The 22,351-nt window shown below is 39.2% G+C and overlaps 1 protein-coding gene across 3 annotated transcripts in view; it reads right to left on the bottom strand.

The window, feature by feature from the left end:
* Positions 1-22,351, bottom strand: part of grik2 (glutamate receptor, ionotropic, kainate 2) — a 301,017-nt gene that overhangs the window by 181,445 nt on the left and 97,221 nt on the right. For 2 of the 3 annotated variants that reach the window (XM_073486919.1, XM_073486921.1), the window contains exons 4-5: positions 8,633-8,814; positions 564-617 (exon numbers count right to left, since the gene is read on the bottom strand). In XM_073486919.1, coding sequence (XP_073343020.1) covers positions 564-617; positions 8,633-8,814 — 236 coding nt within the window. Of the gene's footprint in view, positions 1-563; positions 618-8,632; positions 8,820-22,351 lie in introns of all 3 variants that reach the window. The other variant, XM_073486920.1, reaches the window with a different exon arrangement.

Raw genomic sequence — 22,351 nt, 5'->3', positions numbered from 1 at the left:
AAGCGCTGTATGAGTGCACTGCTTTTTGAACCACAGGGAATTATTTTAAATTGCAGTACCACAGTTGGCCACTGGGGCAAATTGGCAGCAAGGCTGACTCAATGTGACTTATCCAGCTCTTTCAAGACACCACAAGGGAGACCAAATATGAAGGAGGAAGAAGAAGAGGAGGAGGAAGATCTGAACATGAGCATTAAGATGAAAAGGAATAAGAAAAGGAGTACAAACAAGACTGAGGAAGTAGGAGGAAGATGCAAATCTTTAAAAGGAAGAAGGCCATAAAGTGGAAGTGGAAAAAGCATAAAACGGATATAGCAAAAGAAAAAAAACAGTTATCTTGATGTCACAAAGTACTATCCTATTATTGTCTTTGGCTCTGGAGAACACATTAAAGGGAAAAAGTATGATCCAAGGTAATAAATATAAAATGAATAGCTGAGAAAATGAAGATTGAAGAGCGGCATCGTCTCATTTTTTGGCCGTGCAACAAATCTTCATGGGGATACAGAGCTCTGTGTTAGACCTGATGACAAAGCGAGTGTGCAGCCTCTTTCTGTACTTACCAGTGTGGTGAAGATATAGTGATAATACTCTGTCATCATCCCCATGGCGAGAGCCTAAGAAAGGAAGTGACAGAAGGAGGCAGAGAGAGAATGATTGGAGGAGAGAGAGAGATTTATAAGTGAATAGCGAGGCAGATACAATATTTTGTCAGATGTTGCACACATGCACACACACACACACACACACACACACACACACACACACACACACACACACACATGCATTTGTCTGTTTATTTGGCTGTATTACTGGTTGTATGACCATGTAATGTGAAGAGGCATATATTCTGCTACACTGCTGCAGCCACAGGCTCAGAGATAAGAAACAAACACCCACCAAAAAGGAAAAATGCTAAATAAAGCAAAAGACGGAGCTCAGGCTCATCCATTTGGCATATGTAGTGAAACAGACAATAATGTTTGATTCTATAGATGTGAAACATCTGGGAAATTGTCATAAACACATATAAGAAGTCACCCTGCAGTAACGAGGTCCCTGGTGGAGTTGTTGTGGGAAATTGTTTGGAAGCCGCTGTTTGTTTGAATTGGCTGCAAATTGTGTGATACTTATGCTGCTAATTTGAATGTGTGAAAATACAAACATGGTGTGTAATATGATCCAGTGCTGGCTTGGTTTGGAACATACTTTATTGGCACTGTCAACAAGGAAAGGTGCAAGCGGCTGATCAACATTTCTCAATAACAGAGTAGCGTATAGAGCACCAAGAGAGTGCTGTGAATGTGCCAGGCTTTGTGTTTTGCGTTATTTCAGCACACAGATGGATATGTTTTGCACTTGACAATTTACATCCAGTGTCAAGGCAGGAAGTAGTGTGTCCACTATGTTGGGATACCCAACCCTGCAAGAGTGTGAGACAGTCTAGTACTGTGTCATTATTGAACCAGACTTTTGTGGTGAGGATGAGCTTGAAAGTGAAGCTCTCACTTTAGCAGTCAATCTATTGTACAAACGTACTAAGGTAAGGTTAGGCTAGGTAATCCAGATATCTCCACCTGGGAGGAGACCCCTGGGCGGACCAATAACATGCTGAAAGGATTATCTGTGGAATCTATCTATCCCATCTGGCCTGCGAACAACTTGTGATCACCCTTGTGATCAAAAGTTGGAAAACATGGCTGGGGGAGACAGATATCAGGACTACCTATCTTTCACCAAAAGCAGCTAAATTTGAATGATGGACAATAGGGCTTTTTTTATAGTGAGGAACTGTAGTGCTGCAGAAATGTCCTGGCCTACAAATGTTGTTCTCCAAATGTAAGGACACGTTTTGTTGGTACAGACTCCAACAAACGTCACATCACCAGGATTTGGGTTTTTTTTAAGTGAAAATGAGAGAAATAATCATTCCTACTAATCATGAACCACATTGGGATTGTTTCATCAGTCAAAATAATCTGAACGTGATTTTTTTTTTCTTCATGTTTTTTTAATCATATCATGCAGCCCTAATGGACAAGCTAACATTGGTTGGCAGGTCTGATGCACATTGGTGATATTGACACTCGTTTCTGTTTCAAATAGTTTCACAACTTTGTAGAGGAACCAGAGTCATATGAACACCAGAACTGAATCTGAGCAGAGGGTGAATAGTGAGTAATGGGAAGCCAACGTTCTTCTCTGTTGCAGCTCCATTTTCCATTTAAGGTTGATTAGTGCAATGTAATTTTATATAAAAACCTGACTGCTGTCATGTTGAGTATAAGTCAGCCTTTTGTCATCTGTGATTTCCATTCATCTTACCAATCAACTGTAGTAAGTTCCCAAACTGGAATATGTACTCACAATTACCAAAGCAATCTGTGTCTAAAAATGCACCTCTGAGATGAAATTCTAAAGCAGAAGCACCTTGCTCTGTATTATTGTATTATCATCCAGACTGTGTGTGTGTGTGTGTGTGTGTGTGTGTGTGTGCGTGTGTGTGTGTGTTTTGGCTCTGTGCCACCCCATTACAGCGGTATGACGCTATATGATGGTGTCAGAGTCATGTCTGCCGTGCTGAGACTCACTAACCAATATGAATCACAGATTAGGACTGTGCAGAGAGGATGATTAGACAGGCAAGAAGGGATAATGGCTGCTGCTATCAGGTGGGAAACCTTGAGAAAGCCTCCAGCATTCAGTTTGAGGACCAGCCCACTCAGTGGTGACTCACATGGGACCATTTCCTGGACCTTGTAATGACATACAATATTACAATATGTTCTATTTTTTTTTTATATCACTTATAATGAAAAAAAATCTACAGAGAAACACATCCTGTTCCGTCATAGTAGCAGTTTGATTTTAAAACATTAATCCAAGCTATCACTGGGAAAGAAAAAGCACTCTGTGATTATGTTATAACACTTAAAGGGCATTCAGATACAACCAAAAGCAATTGTCCTTTCACTGTGTAGCACACTGAACACAGGAATCGATAAGAAACTAAATTCTTTCATAAACATTTTGATGGTTTACTCAAAAAGATCTTTGTGCCTGTGTTGGAGTGCACCTTATGTCTAAAACCTATCAAGAGTCATAAATATACCACATTCCACACTGTTGTTTCCTCTCTCTTTCTTCTCCTTCTATTCACCCTAACTGACTGAAATGGTCAGAATCTATTGAAATGTGTAAATATACAGTATATATCTTGTGTTTAAGAACATATAATCATCTTGATATTATCAAACTGTAATGGTGCGTTTAGACCTAATGCAAAGGAAATATTTGCCTCACATTTGCGAGATTATTAATTCCTTTTTGGTTACTTGTGTGGTACCCAGCTCGGTTAGCATCTTGAGAGTCTGGATAACTGCAGCTTCCAGCTAACTGAGACTAACCGGTGCCCAGTTCTCAGCTGTGGAGCGCCTGTCCATCTGTCTCTGGTGAGTGGCAGTTTCTTATTAGGTGTGTTAAAATCAATAAATAGTAACTGTGACCAGCAAGTAGACGTAGACTGAATTTATCTGTTTGACCACATCAATATGAACCCAAAACAGAGAGATTTTGATGTGATCTGACTGGAATAAATAGTTCAAAAGGATGCTGAAAAAACAACGGCCGATATTTGCGACACAGCATCACACAAAATCCTTGCTTGAGTTCAATATTTTCAACTCACACGAATACATGAATTACGCGTCTTTCACGCCACCCGGAGCAAATAAAGGCGATTTCATGTCTTTTCATTGACTTTGTAAGTAATCTAGATGCGAGAATAATACCATACTGCTATCTAGTGAGATTTGGTAATAACTTTAAACACAATGATATGAGGGAATACCAGTACTGCATTAGTTTATTTCATGTTAACCAGTATAATTGACTTATGATTTTAGTTCTATTATCATTTATTATTTTAGATGGGCTCCACTGTTATATACTGTAATCCTAAACTACACAAAAGAACATGTTTTTCACTAATGAGAAATATTCCTAAAAGCCACAAGCAAAGCCCACTGATTGCTATATGAACAAACATTAATTTAGAATTTTTGAACTTTTTGACTTTTTAGCTCCATGCATCCCAACTCTGCAGCCTGTCACTGAATGTAACAAGACAGGGGAACACATGCTGTGTGTCTCTTCTGTGCCCTCAGATAGGCCTGGTCTAAGCCTGGACTCAGCAGTCATCATCTGGCTGTTTCCTGGCGACCGAGGATCACAGAGTCTGCTCACCATGCTTGGTACATTCCAGGAAGTTTGCCTCATCATCAGCCCATCCATCACCATAGAAAAGTAGGAAATACCCATCTTCATGCATTCTGTCTGAGAGTTGATCCAGAGCTAATTTTTAAATGATTTTTGCTTTTATTGATCTCAGTGAAGTAGTCCCCTTTTGCATTTTTGAATGGTCTTCGATAAAATTAATTCATCGATTAATTAATTTGTGTGTGAAAGTGATAACGTTAATGTGTTCTCAAGTTCTTTTCTCATTTATGAGTAGGCTTAAGCAAAATGTACTGTTTAAAAAATACAAAAATACATAAATTGAACCACTGTGTTGCTTGTCCAAATGTTTCAGTGGTAAGAATCACAGCCACATGAGTTGTTTAACATTGCACAGCCTACTATCTTACAATACTAGGGTTAATTAGCTCTACTGCAACACACAATGCTGCTCCTTTATTTCCATTTGTAAGAATTATCAGCCCTGACTTTTGCCAGCTGATAGGAACCAACTGAGTTAAAGCACTAGCATTAGCTTACATTAGCTATCTATGCATAATAAAATTTGCAAAAATCCACAGTCAACAGCAATAAAAAAAATGACTTTCTTATTTATTTTTATATTTTTTAAAAAGTTAATATTTTCATGAATGTGTGAACCCAAAATATACAGCATGTAATTAAGTAATGAAAGCATATTTACAAAAAGCATTTCCTCTGCTTGCCTTTGTGCTACATGTCTTGAAAAACAAAACACTGGAAACATAAATGAATATTGATCTTGTCTCCTGACTGTCTTGTTTCTACAGTATCTTCAGGGTAAAGGCACAATCTTTAACTTATTGGTGTGCCATGTACTGAGAATATCAGAGCAGGACAGTTAAGTCTCTCATTACCTCCCATTAGCAGGGTTTCATTCTGACATTATTAATGAAAGGAGTCCTTGACCTTCCCCAGCAATCTACCACGCAGGCATTGATTAAAAACCCTTGGTGAATCATGTTGTCTTTAATATTTCATAAATCCTGTAAGCAGGAGAAAAATGAATGGCTCTTAATTGAGTTAGGCTACTCACTGCACACTTCCTTTACTACAAATGACAATCTTGGGCTGCATGGAAAAGTCATTGTATATAATTTAGAAAAGATCTATAGTCTTATTTACAAGCTATATTTTCCCTGCTGGGTATAGTATGGTACATCACCAGTTTACACAAGCCACAGTGCAACCAATGTTCATTTTCAAAGAAAGATCATTAAATTGACTATTTGCTTCAAGATTAAATGTTTAAGGTTCATTTAAATGTTATTTTACAATGCAGGGTTGTACAATGGAATGTAAGTTGTAGCCCCTTATGCTACACAAGTAATAAAAATTATGCTGAGTCTCAGGCTGAGAAAAGAAGCCACTGTATAGTCTGGTGGTACAGTAGCAGATACTTCTGTATCTTTTGCTGGAAAGCAACATGGTAAACAGACAATGGATGGGTGTGAATGGGTCACAGAGAATCTTAGGTACTCTGTGATGTTTATTCCCAGGAACCAAAAACTGTTCACCTGCTCCACCTCAGCTCCACTGATGTAGACAGGGGTGTGTGTCTTTGCCTCCTTTTTTTCTAAAATCAATTCAGCTCTTTGATTTTGCTAATGATGAGTCGTAGTTTGCTCTCTGTGTACCACTCTGCAGGACCATTATGACCTCTCATCATTTGTAGTGCAGCCGATGACAGTGGTGTAACCGCATACTTCATAATAGAGCTCTCTTGATGTCTGGGAGTGCAGTCATGGGTGTACAGTGTGAACAGGAGAAGGCTGTGCACACAGCCCTGGAGGGCTCCGGTGTTGAACACTAACAAGAGGAGATGTGACTGACAATCTGTACTGTCTGGGGTCTCTTTGTGAGGAAGTTCAATATCCAATTACAAATGTTGTGGAACTAAAGCCCAGTGTTAAGTTTTCCTATCATTTCATTGGTTAGACTGTACTGCATGATAAGCTGAAATAGAAAAACAGTATTTTGATGACTGAGTGGAGAGCAGTGGAGATGGCATCCTCAGTGGATCTGTTGGTTCTAAATGCATACTGGCGAGGTTCCAGTCTGGCTGGGATGTTGCCTTCAATGTTCTGAAGAACCAGTTTCTCAAAGTACTTGGGGCTGAGTGCCACAGGGTGGTGGTAGTTAAGACTAGACACAACAGACATTTTAGGTACTGGGACCATGATGGTTTTCTTGATGCAAATGGGGACAGTCTCCTGTGAGAGTGAGATGTTAAAAATGCCAGTAAAAAACATGTTTTTAGTCCACGGCCAGGGATGTTCTCAGGCCCAGCAGCTTTACTCGTATTCAAGCTTCAAAGAATTTTTTCTCACATTTGCTGTGGTTACAGACAGTGGCCAGTCCTCTGGAGGCAGAGTTGACTTTACAGCTGACTTGGTTGAGGAGCTCAAAGCAAGCATAAAATGTGTTTATCTCATCCAGCAACGTGCCCTCACACATAATGGGGGCTTCTCAGCTTTTGTAGCCTGTGACATTCTGAATTGCCTGCCATATATCTTTAGTGCTGTTGGTGTTGAGGTCCCTCTCCAGTCTCTGCTGATGTCTCCTCTTTGCCTCCTTGATACTAGTTTTCAGTCATACTGGCAGTGTTGTATGCTTCCTTGTGACCTGACAAAAAGGTAGCTTTTTTGGCTTTCGATAGAACCTGCACCTCTCCATTCATCCAGGCCCTCCTTGCTAAACTTGCAAGTACTGAATCTTTGTGTGTGATTATTATTGCATGTGTTTTGGTTGTCGCTGTCATACATCAGTTTATAATGGGTGTGACACTTACTACATGCAGGGATTTGTGTGCATGTGTGGTGAATTGACACAATTGTGCTGAGTATTGTACCTCCTGTATTTCTGAACTCCTATGGTGCATCGGTAACACAACTGTTTTAAATATTCAACTATCCAGTTGTTTTTGACATAGGTTATGCTCTCAGTAAAACCATAATGTGTGAAGTTCTTGAGCACTCAACTTATTATTTGACTGTTTGTAATAAATGGACCATCATGCCAATTTGTCAGGTTGATTTACACACAACACAGTCAGTTGGGAACAGTCAATGGCCATTAAGTACAATGTGGAATCATTTATATCTTTGTGAGTTATTTCAAGGCTGTTATCCTAACATCTTTTGATATGTTGTTGTGCAAAATATCAAACCACCATCTTGTGATCAACATGTCAAGATAACTAAGCCTGTTATGAGATTAATAGTATGATTATCTTGAGACGTCAATCATTATTTTCCTGTGATCTCAATGTAAATGTGTCTGCCCAAGAGGATTCTATCATGTCAAAGACGAGTGTTCCTGAAGAGGATAGAACACAATTTACAAGCACACAATATGCCCATGACAGTTTCATACTCAACAAAATATTTATTGATGTAAAGATGATAAAGTCATAACCACAAGTAAACAATTTGTTATCTTGGGATAATGAGATGGCCGAGTCATAATTAAGACATCACTGGTCTAAAAACTATTCTTGGCAACTATGTTTACTACTTTAATTATTATAACAGCCCAATCACCAGGATAAAATGTTGACAGGCAATTTTTCTGTCATAGGCTATGTACCATGCTGACATTGCAACAAAACATGTCATATCACCTTCACTTTATATGTTTGTGACCTAACTTGCATGTCTGGAGGTGGAGGTGATGGTGGAGGAGTTACAGGCAAGAAAGCTGGCAATCAAGTGACTGCAGTTCGAGACTGCGTTTTAACATTGAAACATTGTGAAACCACTGGATATTTCTGACAAGGGACCACAGTGTTTGTAGGCATGACAACGCATTTGTGGAGACAAAAAAACTATATTTCTGACGTTCACTTCAAACCCAGCAACACGCTGAGGCAGAAACTTGTCCAGCCTAAGGACAAAGCACCCAGGCATAAGCAAGGTAATGTAGTTTATGCTGTTCAATGCAGCCAGGACTGCACAGATTTGTATACTGGGGAGACAAAACAACCTCTCCATAAATGAATCGCAACACAGGAGGGGCAACTCCTCAGGTCAAGACTCTGCTGTCCACTTACATCTGAAGGAGAAAAATCATTCCTTTACAACCCAGAAATAATAATAAGTAACCAAACTGTATTTATCCAACATTAATTGGGTGATTCTTTTAGTGGTGGAACAAATTGTTAACATGATTATAAGGCACAGTCTCAAACACTACAGGGAGGTTCGCTTTACAACAACAGGAAGAAGTTGTCTTCTTCAAATTGCTTTATTCAGACTATCCCAACTGTCTCCATGCACCAGTATGTTGAGCTACACCTTCAAATGTGTACACACACACACACACTCTCACACACATACACGCACAAACGGGTACACACCTGCTTCAGGATCCCAGCAGCCATTTCGTGGCCACAGTCAAAGATGATGTGAAACTCCTTCCCTCTCTTCATCTCCTTTAACAGTGGCTTGGCATCCTTAGTCTCTGCGGGCAGTTGCCGGATCTTTAACCGGATGTTGTACCGGGAAGGAGCCTTTATAAGTTCTTGCAACCGAATCAGACCTGTGGGGCATACAAACATTTTATTATTTTCTTTTGCATCAAGACTCATTGCTATTTGAAATGTTAACCCAATTGCAAATGGTGCAGTCCTGTTCCCATGATGGTAATACATTTCCTAAAAGGAAATTTCATGTATATGTATCTTTCCACAGTAATTGAGGTAACAACTACTCCTGATTCATTTGGTTGTGGTGGTTATAATTAGAGTGAGGATAAGAAAGCTCCAGGGATTTATTTCTGTTGTCGGTTAATTTCTAATGAAATTCATTTCACTTCGACACCCTCCCCTGCCCTCTCCGACTATTCTCTTTCTTAAACACAACATTTTCGGAAGTGTCTCTCTATTTCTTCTTTTGTCCCTATAATATTACCCACAATGCAGGCAAACAATCTTTCAGTCTGCATCACCTCAGTATCAGCAGACCTTGATCCAAGAACACGAATAGTTTTAGAAACAGAAGAGAACAAAGACTCATGTCAATACTGCACATTACCTGACATTCATCATTCATCATGGATGACATTCATTCTGTGCTTACTATTGATCCCTCTCTTCCTCTACAGGCCACTTGCTGTTGTGTATAGGATATTTGTGAAGTGGACCTTGCTGGGGAAATTGACTGTGACTTCAATTCAGTCATAAACATCTTAATTTTGACAGATAAGCCTCTACTGTGATGTTCAATAGTGTTTCTCTTCTCAGTAGCTGATCAATTATTTTTGTGTTGCAGCAGAAGAATATGTAAATGCCAGAGATACCACAATGGATTTTGTTGTTTATGCACTTCCTTTATGCAAGCTTTTTTTTTTCATTGGAATCGAGATTATTTTTCATTTTTGCTTTATGGATGAATGGCTCCTCTATTTCTAGTTTTTTTTAAAAAGCATTGTCCCTGTGACAAATTAGAGGATGTTTTTTCTGCTTTCTCAATTTGAGACTGTCTCTAGAGGAAAGGACAGCATCAGTCTGTTGTTCAAATGCTATTTTAATCTGACAAATGTTGCAGCAGTCAGGAGACAAGGTGTTTTTTTAGCACTGTGAAAGTAGACAACGTGGTTGGATGGTTGGATGAACAATATCCATGACTTGAACATGAGAGAAAACAATCTGTTTCTGTAATCTGTAGTTTTTCTGTTTTTCTAACCATGACCACAATCCTTTCTTAAATTTGACAAAGTAGTCTTTGTTGTCTTTGTTGTAGTCTTGTCTTTGTCCTGAAGGGCAGCTACAGGTTACCGGTAAGCTAGCTGTAATGTCAATACTGCCTTTGAATTTGATGATCGAAAGTGAAAGCTTATTTTGATCAATTTTCGATTTAGTATTGAAATCATGACACCCCTATTTTATAACTTCCATCTTTAGTTTTTGGAGGGCATTGACAAAAGGTCCTGTCGTCGCGATGGATCAGAAAACAGAAAACATTAATAGGGGTCATTTGGAAGATAAACAACAAATTCTATTTATTTGTCATTTAGTCTGATGGAGTTGTTTCTCAATTTACTGTATGGTGGTCTTTGTCCACTGAACAAAGAACATAGAACAAAGTACAGAAAATATAAAACTGCCATGGAGAATATGGGATATGCTTTTATCACAATGTGATAACACTCTGGTGTACTAGTTGTAATGCTTGTAATGCATGTTTAAGGTGCATACAAAATGTGATTGCATAGGGCAGAGGATCAGCCCAGTTGCCAGAATAAAATGTTGGTATTTTACATTTCCCTCAGACAGGACCAGATGCTGTTTTAAGTACAAGGCTAGTATCGGTCCTTACGTCTCTAAACAGACACATCGGTCCAAATCAGCACAGCAGTCTCCTGTGTCTCTGCCTACAGCCCACCATCCCCAGCTGTTTGGCCTTTGGCATTATTTGTTTACTTCCTGCTTCCAGATGAGTGCACTGCACTGTAGGAAACCAGCTTGCAGCCTGCTGGAGCGTCAGTAGCCAGTTGCTGCTTTTCATTAAATCAAATACTCTATCGCACACTGATGATGGTGTCCCCAGAGTGCTGACCTGTGAGACACTGGCAGTGTTCCATTTAACCATCACATGACAAAGTGACTCCTCAGATGTGCTTCACAACATCTCTTCTGGCCAGAGAAACACCACTGTGGGTAATCTAAACAAACCACAGCGATCCCAGTACCCATGCATGAATATGTGCAATAAGTGCATTACTATATATGTAAAAACAACTGACTGCAAATAGTGTATGATGTGTTGTTCCTGTAAATGCTTTTAGTAATGACAAAGCATGAGCACTCTGATAAGGGAGATCTGTGCAGATGTGACGGTGGGACAAACTGGACATGATTTAATCTGTTACATAAAACCAGTTAAGGTGGTGGAAAAGAAGAAAACTGGTCAAAAAATAAAACAGCTGAGGACAGTGGGAATGCTGTTTCCACTGTCTGAAGTATCCCCCCCAGCATAAACGACACACTAGGCAAATTTATACTTTCCATATTTGTGTAGCCACGAGGGTCAACAAGGGTTGGCATAATATAAACTATGTCAGCTGCACATTACAGTGTGGACAACTGCACTATGGGCAAGATTTATGACCGTATAGAGGTACCCACCAGTGCGCCAAGTAGACATGCACTAGAAAAGTTAAATGGATGCTTGTTTTGAAAAGAGCATTATCTGCATTTTCATAATTCGTCTTTAATGGATTAGTACAACATTTTGGAAAATATACGTATTTGCTGAATTTCTGAGTGAGATTTTATATCAAGACATATGAGGTCTGAGCCCTGGTTTCCATTGGGCCCTTCCTGGCTGTGTTATGGCATGCTCTACACAATGCTCATGTTTCCAACGGCTATGTCAAGACACGTTTCAGCAGCAGCCCAGAAGCGGCTCTCTGCCCCATATGCGACCAGTCTGTCTTTGACGGAAGCAGACCGCAGCTACATCAAACTGCACAGAGCAGATCGAGCCAGAAAGGAAGTCAGGCAACAGTTTTTGATGTGCTGTTGAGTGTTACCGATCGAAGGAGCTAGGATACTGGCTAGATGCTTGGATATGTTATAGGTAACTGAGTTGATGCTGCTGGTGATGGGTCTGAGTGGTGCTCCTTCCCTGTGTATCTTGGGGAGTCCATAGATACATGGGATGGCTTCCCCGGGTACAGTCGGTAAGATAATGGCCTGTCAATGGCTTTGTCCTTTTCCAATTTTTGCAGATATTCTATAACCTTCTTTTTGTAGCTACTGGAAGGATCGCTCAAGTATCTCAAAGGCGTTAGTATCACTAAGCAGATCAGTGACTTTGGTGTGGTAGTCCACTGTGTTTAGCCTTACAGTGCATCTCCCTTTGTCTGCCGGCAAGATGGTTCCGGTCTCGTTTGAGTGATGCCAGGGCCTTCCTTTCCTCAGTAGTGAGGTTGGAGGGGGGTGCTTTTGCATTAGCAAGAGCAGCTGATACCTTCAACCATAGCTGTTCTGCCTCTGTGTCTGCCAACTTGTTGTTTCTGATGGCTGACTCTGTTGCTGTGATGAGATCTACTACTGGTATCTGTTCTGGAGCTACTGCAAAGTTCAGTCCTTTGGCAAAGACATCCTTCTCTGGTTGGGTGAGTTCTCTGTTGGACAAGTTTTTCATCCACTTCTCTTGTATGTCCGGATGTGCTGTGTTGTTGATGTCCTTATTTCTCCAGGTGAGAGCTTCTGTTCTATGCGAGTTGCTTTGACATGCCTGTAATGTTACAATTTTTGTGTCTGCTGTCCACTTACATCTGAAGGAGAAAAATCATTCCTTTGAGGACAGCAATGTAAACATCTTGGCTAGAGAAGACAGATGGTTTGAAAGAGGAGTAAAGGAATCCATCTATGTCAGATGGGTTCCCTCCCCAGACAGCTTAACAACCATTCACACCTGGGCTCACCTAGTCCTACCAACCCACATGAAGGCCAGTTGGGTCAACGACCCACAAGCGGCCCTAACGACTCTGAAACTCGGAGCTCAGATGTGTCTTTAACAACTCTGTAAGGAAACTCCCACACAGAGTTTAAAAGCCTGCAACTCCCCTCCAGTTGATTAAAACTGAAGAAGCCTCTTAGATGAGAGGTGAAACGTTTTCAAGAAACTGAAACACAGCCAGCTGCCTACAATACAGCACTTAGAATGTGATAATATTATTCTAAAATATTTTTGCAGGGATATTTTTTTCCCTAAAAAAGACCATATCTCTAAAAACATCAGATTTAGCCCTTAAAAACCCCAAACAAGTATAAATCATGTCTAATTTCAAAAAGTCAACACTAGCTGTGTTACAGTGTACCAGTATTAACAGTAACTGTGATACAGTATTACATTTGTAATTTGTAAATGTTATACTTAGTTACAGATTCTCTCTTAACGGGTGTAATTTATTTGCCAAAAAACAAACAAAACACATTGTAAACATAGTTTAACATGATACCTCCTCCTGTCATTTAAATGACAAATGTCAATTAAAATTCCCAGAAGCCACACAGAGGAAAATAATTTTCTGTCCACAATATTAGCTACAGCCCTGTTGGAAACCAAAAAATAACTGGTCTTATTTGACTACTGGTTGAATCAACTTACACATTCAGTTACTAGTTACTGATGTCATCACTGTGCTACAGAAATTTATATCTCACTTTCAAAAGGGCCAGAAATGTACAGTAGACTTGACTCACATCAATTTAATGACTTCAGTCTACAAAAAAAATAGCTGAAAAGACTTGTATGATTGTATTGAAATTGTTCTGAGAAGGTTGAGCAAAAGTCTGCCTCAGGTGCTTCACTAAATCTTCACCAAAATCCAGTCAGTAGCAACTGATCAACTGTACATGACAGATGGACAGACACATGGACAGATGGACCCTCGCTGATCCATTTAGTCCCTCCCATGATTTCACTGGGGTAGCCACCATGTCTGACAAATTATTGATGTGCTCAAGTAGTATGAGTAGAGGTCCTCCATCATGGTTGCCACTTGGTGGGATGTAGAATGATAAGCTGTATTTTACCTGGCCTACTTTGCATGTATACAAGTTGTACGAGAGAGAAAAAGTGTGTGTGTGTGTGTTATATTTGACTTGAGTGCAATCTCATATGAGTGCTTGATGTTGCGTGAGCTGTCTTTGGAGAAAAACAGCCTCCGCTGCTGGAGCAGCAATCTCTGTTTTACGGTTAGTTAGTTAACATCGATAAAAGCAGCCAGACACATCTGACTGCTGCACTCGCTCATCATAAACACATGTCGGAGTACCTCTCTAGCTCTCCCTCTCACTCCTAAGACGTCTCTTCTCCCATTCTGCATGGCTGAATCCTCCTTCATACCTTTCCAAAATCTACAGCCACAGCCCACGGGGAATCTAGTGGGGAAAATTCTGGAGTGGGAGGAAAGAGGGGTGTCAGCGCTGATCAGTAGTGACGGTGTTTAATGCGCGGCGACTGCTCTAGGATCCATATTTAACTCTGCATGAATATTTCATCCCCTCTAAGCGTTTATTAGGGGCCGTCTGGGAGTCTCCTGAGCGTAAAACAGATCGGCCCGCCTATGATAAATATCCTTGTGAGGGAATGGCCCCTCAAGCGTTCCTTTCCCAACTCCCCTTCCAGTGCATCGCAGGCGACAAGGAAGAAGAGTTCCTTTTACTGGGCTGCTCAATCATCATCGGCTGCGTAGACATTAAACTGATTCCCCCAGACGGCCGATCCGCAGCGCTACATGATGGGAGTAATGGCTGATGAGTCACTGAGCTGCAGACTCCCAGGGTCAAGGTTAATGTGACCCTCACCACATCGGCTGGCTTATTTATGTTCACTTAAATGCGTGGAACACGTTGGAGAGAGATTAAAGCAGGCCTGCGGTCAAAGGTTCCAACAGTTGTTCAGGAATGTGGAGGCAGAACATGCATGCTGCGGCTCCCTCACTATAAATAAACCTTCGGTTGTAAATGTGGGCCAGTTGCAACAGTAAAAATTGTCTTTGTTATTAGCTACGCCATAGTTACCCCAGCTCTAAATCATTTGTGCTGAAAAGAGTCCATTCTCCAAACCAGCACTCTATTTTTCTGCAATTAGTGCTGCCAGATGTGCAGGCATCTGAGGATGTAGCCCGCAATGTTATCATTTCCTGAAGATGTAATCAAATTTGCACTAAATTGAAAATGTAATAAAACCCAATAATGTAAAATACTTGACCAATAACGTGATACAATGTGACTGACTGATATTATAATACCATTTTTACTGTTAACGTCATATCTTTAAGGTGGGTTATTTTTATTTTTTTTCCAAACTGATGATGTAATAATTTTAACAATAATGTGCCAAAGACTGACCTTTAACCTAATAATCATTATTTCATTTCAAATCCAATAAAATGTATGTAGCATTCTATTAAAAATATATAGTAGTACAATCACTAAGTGATTATGAATTTGAAAAAGTACAATTGACACACATGTGTGCAAATAAATCACCGGTGAAAATGTAATAAATTCCAAATAATGTAATAAGGTATTATGTTATTGGTTAAAAAGGTATTACAATATCAGTGGGGACATATTCATTACTGGTCACATTATTGGGTTTTATGGCATCGTGTTAGGTATTGTTACATTTTCAGGTAATTATTACATTATTGATGCTAGCTTAGTAGGCCTTATCATAAACCGTTTATACCATGTTGAAATAAATATTCCTTAAAAGAAATCTCTGTTATCTGCAGTGTAAAATTGCAGAACATATCAGCTATCTTTTCATTTCATTCATATTATCATTTGCCTTATTTATTCCACAGAGAGAAAGCAGCAGAAATATTTATTTTACCTTAACCTTTTTGAAACAAGTGCTAGGTAAAGAGGTTGGTGTATTTAGTTTGATGATTCCTCACTCTACAGCACCCCTGCCTACTGTATAAAACCTCTAGATGTTACCAACAGTTACAGTGTCTTCACGAGTGCATGAAGCTGAGAGACAGCACACATTCATTAACCCACCTTAACGTGGCATCTGGCATTGTGTGTGTGTTGTCTTCACACCTGTCATTACTCCACGCTGATGCTGTTTTCATCAGTGCACTGTTAACAGTAACACCAAGATGCAGCTTAAAGGCAAATCAAGACAGATGTAAGGACAGTATTCTCCATTCAAACCTCTTCTCTGTGAGGAATCAGCCTTTTAAGAAAAATCTCACATTATACAAGAGGATTTAGGGGCTACATGGACCTGAGTGTCCTGAATTTTTCTCTATTCACAGAAAAATATGTAATCCTTGGTTCAAATAAAAGGATTAAGATAGCCAAATTTGGAGAGTCATTTCTCCCTGCTGATCTCAAAGGACAGTGGAGGTTCTTTGTGATACTGTAGCTGACTTAAAAAACAAAACAAAGCCAATACCAAACCACATTTCTTTGTCAACTGAGTATTTACCAGTGTAGTGTTAAGACATACCTTAATGGATGACATGGCATTGCATTTGTGTTTTAATTAAGTTTACATCACAATTAGAATTCTTTTTTTCACCATCTCAACATTTATCTGTTAGTTTGAGGTAACTTCAAATGATAAATATGATCTGATTGATAATAAATATGTAGTGATATAAAGCAACTTAAAACAACTTAAAATACTTTTTTGATCACATTGCCATTGTCACTCTATCATTCTAAGCAATTATATGAGCAATTCCATGTTGGATATGATTACCTAAATATGATGTGTTTTGCAGTGAAATAGGTTTCCAGCTACAGCAATGATGTAAACATTCAAATGTGAACCACTATCATTTATGGAGCCTCATTTCATCCAAAAGAAAAAAGGAAATTAAATAAAATCATGTCATGTCTTACAATACGAACAATACAAATAAAAATAAAAACTGATTGAAGTGCAGCAACTCTTTTCTCTCAAAGTAAAATGTACTCAACTTTTACTCGTTACGTTTTGTCCCTAAACTTTCCAACTTTAAGGGTCAACAAAGCATCCGAAGCATTTAATAACAGAAGCAAGCCTTTTTACATTAGAGAACACTTTACAGCCCAGTCACATTCTTTAGGTTGGAGGTAATCAACCAAACTTGATACTTTGCTTTGACCAAGATAATAAACTACTAATACACTACAATTAAACTAATACACATTACAACAAAGCACTCATTGCCTATAAGACTGTTCATGTGTATCTGGAAACAGAAGACAACAAGAGGTTTGCATGCAAATTTCACTGAACCTACTGAACACCAAGGTCAAATTAGACAATACACTGCTTGAGTCTGATGAAATACATTGAAAATGAAGCATTGCTAGAGCACTTTTACTATAATGCAGGGCTTACAGCATATAATGACATTTTTTCAAGGCCACTGTGTACATGTATGAAATATACATTTTGTAATTTTGGTTCATGGTTCACACTTCTTACACTTGATTCTCTCACCCAGTTCACTTTGGATGACATGCTGGCTACGCGACTCATTTAATATATGTAGTGAAGACTTATAATAAATTTAATACAAGGTGGATATAATCCTTGGAGAAATCAAAGTTATCACTACATTGACATGTACTGTATGATTCCAGTGAATAATTTCCAAGCTGTCTTCTCTCAGAGGACTGATAAAGAGCTTTATCACATAGTGCAACGACAAACACCTGAAGCTCAATATCAGCAAAACCTTTTGAAATTCCCTCCAGATGTTCCTGAGATATGGTACAGACGTCAGGTAGCATTGATCTTTGACCTTTGACCACCAAAATCTAATGATTTTGTCCTTGAGTCCAAGTTGATATTTGTAACAATTTTGCAGAATTTCAAGGTGAGATATCGCATTCTAAAGAATGGGGCAGTGTATTTACATATGTACGGATAGACAATGTGAACACAGAATGCCTCCAATGATCAACCTCCTGTTGATCATTGTGATAGTTGGGCGACTCGGACCAATTCAGGGCAGAGTAATACTGGGTTCTGGGAACGCCGGAGCTAATAGGAAGAAAAGGTGTTTTTTCCTATTAAGCTGTTTTACCGCTGGATTGGGGGCCAACTCAGGGCTGAGTGGAACCAAGTGGAGACAAGGGGTCTCTTAAGGTTATCACCGCTGGTTGGCTGCTTTTTTTTCAGAATTTGTAGCGTAAACAAACTGAATTCACGGTGACGACCGGGTCTTAAGGATAAATATAAAGTGCACTGGGATCAGTGACAAGTAGAACAATGGGAGGTAAATCCAGCAAAAACCAGGAAGCTGGCATAGGAAAGATTTCTTAACTTGTTTTAATGTTTTGTTTTAATGTATTTTAAATGCTTTTAATGTATTTTTTATGTGCCTATAAAGCACTTTGAGTTGCCTTGTGTCTGAATTGTGCTATATATAAATAAACTTGCCTTGCCTTGCCTCCAACCACGACTATCGCTGGCGTGGAGACATAAAAGTAAAATATAAAAGAGCAAACAGAAGAGAAGGAGATAAATATAAACATAAAGGATACCTAATGTTTTGCAGGTTGTTTTAGTTGTCAAGTGTATTTCTAACCCCTACTTTTTAAAATATTTTTTATTTCCAATTTTTACTCTTTTCAATTTTAGGCCCCAGGTGTTAATGTTCTCTAAAGCCCCTGCCAGCCTCCCTAGATGTTTCTGTTGGACCTCTTCTCTAATTAGCTTGTTTAATCCTGTCTGGTGAGATTTAATTATTCAAGTTTGTGCCAGAGACCAGTCAATGTTCTTGCAATTCTTGGTCACTAATAGAGGTCGATTTTTAGTTCTAAATTGCTTAATGCCCTTTTGTTTCAAACGGGTCCAATTGTCATTGATTTTGTTAGTGACCAAATGCATTTCTAATTAGAGACAGCTGGAAAAAAGGCCGATTTAACATTACCATCCAATTTTCAACTCACTCAAAATAACAAAAACAATAATATGGGATCAGAGCACGGAAAACATTGCAGCTGCCATTAGCATTCCAGCACAGCAAAAGTGGGATTAGCATGGTGAATTGTGAAGAGTCAGTGAGCCCTTCTCTAAACAGCTTTGAGTGGTAGTCGAGCGTATGATGGGACTGGGACTGCTGGTGGAGACACACACACACACACACACACACACACACAGAAAGAGAGAGATTACTGGAGGGGTCCTAGGACTCACCCTGAAGTACACTGAGAGGACTCTCACTGATAGAATATACTGTATGTACTCTCTTCAGCAAGAACAGGCACACTCACATGGCTTTATATTCTGGAGATACAGTACACCTTTATTTACCTTCACTGCAGAGAGAACCACAACTTTAGCACATATGTATAACAGAGAGATGTTTTTATTCCTATTTTTTGAAGTACATTTAATTATATCTTATCAAGCAATGCCTTGTTACCTTGCTGTTGATGTTTTCTGTAATTGTATTACCTATGATGTCTTGATAAATTCTTTATGACTTTAAAATACTGTGTCCAGTCTCAAATTATTTTTAGAATTCAGAGCTTCCTCCATGTTATTCAGTATAATGTACACATCTGTAACACTAATTCCTTTAGAACAGCAACAAAATCATATCATACCTACAACTATGATACTATGGTTTCTCATTTTAACCCAAATGCTGTTTCAACCAATTAATTAATTCTAATCAATTCTACTTTACTGTTCTTTTTAGCCATGCTGAGCTACTATCAATCGCCATGATTGTGTTTACATCAGACCGGCCAATCGAGAAGAAAGTTTTTGAGCACCACTTTATGCAGTAAAAGTATATGCACATCTGACCATAAATCATATATCTTATCAGTTCTTTTTCATCAATAAATAATTACTTTTTAACAAAGACATTATTTAAAAAAAGAATGGATTCAAAACAGGAAACATGAAACATATTTTAAATATGACTAAATGTTATTTCTAGAGTAGCAACAGTACACTCAAAAATATCTAACCGTAAAGAAAAAAAATTAATGTCTGTAAAATAAATATTTTTTATCCTGACATCACATTACAGAGTGAAAGAAAACAACAGACATCAGTCAGTATCAGTCATTCTTCTTGTCCTCTGTCCTCCCTCTGGTGCCTCCAGTTATCCGTCAGCAAGTGTCCTACTGCTGGTAGATGGAGGAGGGGCTGCTTTGACTCAGCCAGCAAAATATGCTCACCAGCTAGACTCCATACAGACAGCTTTAGTTTTGGCTGCTGTGTAACAATTCTCCAAACTGGCGCACTGTGCAGACAGAGAAGGTTGAAACATTGCTTCTCTACATGTTTAACGCTTGTTGAACAGGTGTATTGATAACGTATTGGCTTTTTACTCGTGAGTCTTTAATTGCACTTACAGTAACAAGCATTAGTAGGAGGGGCTCCTCTCTACTCTCTCTCAGAGTCTGTGACAGCCCAATAAAATGTCCAAAAGTACTGATAAAAGATCCACAAACGTCGGCGATAACAGAGCTAACACAAACGCTGCAGTCTTTAATAATTAAGCTTTAATTTAGCCCCAGAGACTGTTTAATACTGTGTGTCAGCAAAACATATACATCAGCAAAACATTTTGTCCCAAAGTTGAAGAATGTCCCTCCAGGCGTTCCTGAGATATGGTGTTCATGAGAATGGGATAGGCCTGAGGTCAATGTGACCTTTACCTTTTACCTTTGGTGACTAAAAACCTCATGTTCAAGTGGACATTTGTGCAAAATTTGAAGAAATTACCTCAAGGCGTTGCAAAGATATTGTGTTCACAAGAATCGGATGGACGGACAACTGAAATCATAATGCTCATGCCAATGACCTGTGCTACCACAGCTGACCTGACACAGTTTGTGCTTCTTGTTTCTGATGACTTTATTAAGCAGTTAATAATTGCAGTGCACCATGCACTCTGCTGCCATCTGCCCATGTAGTGAGACTTGATGGTCAGCTGGTTATGAATCAGCCATCGGTTCAGAAGCATAGTTTATCATTGTTGCTGTCAGCAACCATTCTGTCAGGAGCCTATTCACCTGATTTTGACTTGTCATTATGCCTGGATCTAAGCTAAGTATCTGCTGCCATGCTGTTTGTGCTCATCTTCATTGTAAGTGTCATCATGTTTTTGGCCTTTTGACAGGTTATGTTATTTGCAGTTCTGCAAGCTTGCGCTGCTGGCTGCTCAAAATGCTATTATGTCATTGTATTTCTATGTATTGATCTGCAATGTATATGTAATCATTTGCATTGGTATCATAAAAAAATGTTCATGTTGCAGCTGAGCCCATTTCTGGTGGTGTCTGGCATTTGCTTGCCTTCTGGCCAATTATACTTGGACTACTTTGAGTCTTGGGCATTACTTCCCCTGGTGGTTTTGAGTTCGTTTGGTGGTTTTCTGTTAGTTCATGAATGACAATTAGCGGATATCTGAGCAATATTTGGTACTCAAACTTGGTTTATGGTGGGTTTATGAATGTATAGATAAATTCCTGCTTTTTGTTAATTTGGCTATATTTTTAGAGGAGAGGAGGCCTGCATAAAACCCATGTGGTTCTGGACATAGCCTAGGTACATTTTAATTGTATTATATTTCTCTTGTATAGATAGATACTATCTTGCCATATGTTCATTTGTGTGTTACTGCTACTACCATTAATGGTAACATTAGCACTGTAACAACTGACTTTGCCATTACTACTCTTAACAATAGTCTCTGTTACAACTTCCAGCCTTTTAATTCCCATTAACATCCCGCCAGGATTTAAGGAAGATCAGACATGAGGGTGGGCTCCTCTAAATACCAACTCAGCTTGGCAGACATGGTTCTTAATCATTTTTGTGCCTCTCTCAAATGACCACTTTGGAACTGCACCATGCAGTCATCCATATTACTTGTAGTAATTCAAAACATGCTGTCAAGCTGACCTTTCTGTAAGCACCTCAGCCCCCACCACATCCAGAAAGAAGCAATACATGGATTAGAAGTAAGTAAGTTATTGTTTAATTGAGTAAAGTGTGCAACAAAGAAATTCATACATTTTGTGTTTTTTTTAATAATTTTATTTTGCTATCAGAACTTAAAGAGAAGTTCCCATGGCTGACAAACAGACAAGTAAAACAGTGCAGAGAAATTAAAAATGACTTTGAGCTGAGTCACAGTGAATGGAGGTGTTTTTTGCCCGAGGAAATACAGCATCACTTTTCTCTCCTCCGCCACCTCAGGCACAGCCTCAGGATGCTGCTGCCATAGAAACCAGGTTATTAACAGAAAAGGGTTGACTATGCTGATACTGAGCCTGATGTTTTTGTGCTGCTAGCAGGGGACCAAAGTCCACCCAAAACTTTGATCCAGAGTCAAATATCATAACAGCTCCTGGCCTGTCCTGTGAAATATACTGTGAATGTTCATTGTCTCCAGGGAATGATTCCTCAAGAACTTGTTTATTCCTGATCTTTTCACTAGCACAGCCACCACGTCAGAACATTTCCACCTGTACAATAGAAATACCAAAACATACTGAATAGATTACCATTAAGTTTACTCAAAACATTCATTCTTCCCAGAAGATGAATCATTTCTGTTTGAGACCATTTTAGAGCCT

This window comes from Pagrus major, chromosome 18, assembly GCF_040436345.1.
Source record: "Pagrus major chromosome 18, Pma_NU_1.0".
Taxonomy (NCBI): domain Eukaryota; kingdom Metazoa; phylum Chordata; class Actinopteri; order Spariformes; family Sparidae; genus Pagrus; species Pagrus major.
The sequence above is the reverse complement of the archived record's forward strand: the minus strand, read 5'-3'. Positions and strand labels throughout refer to the sequence as shown.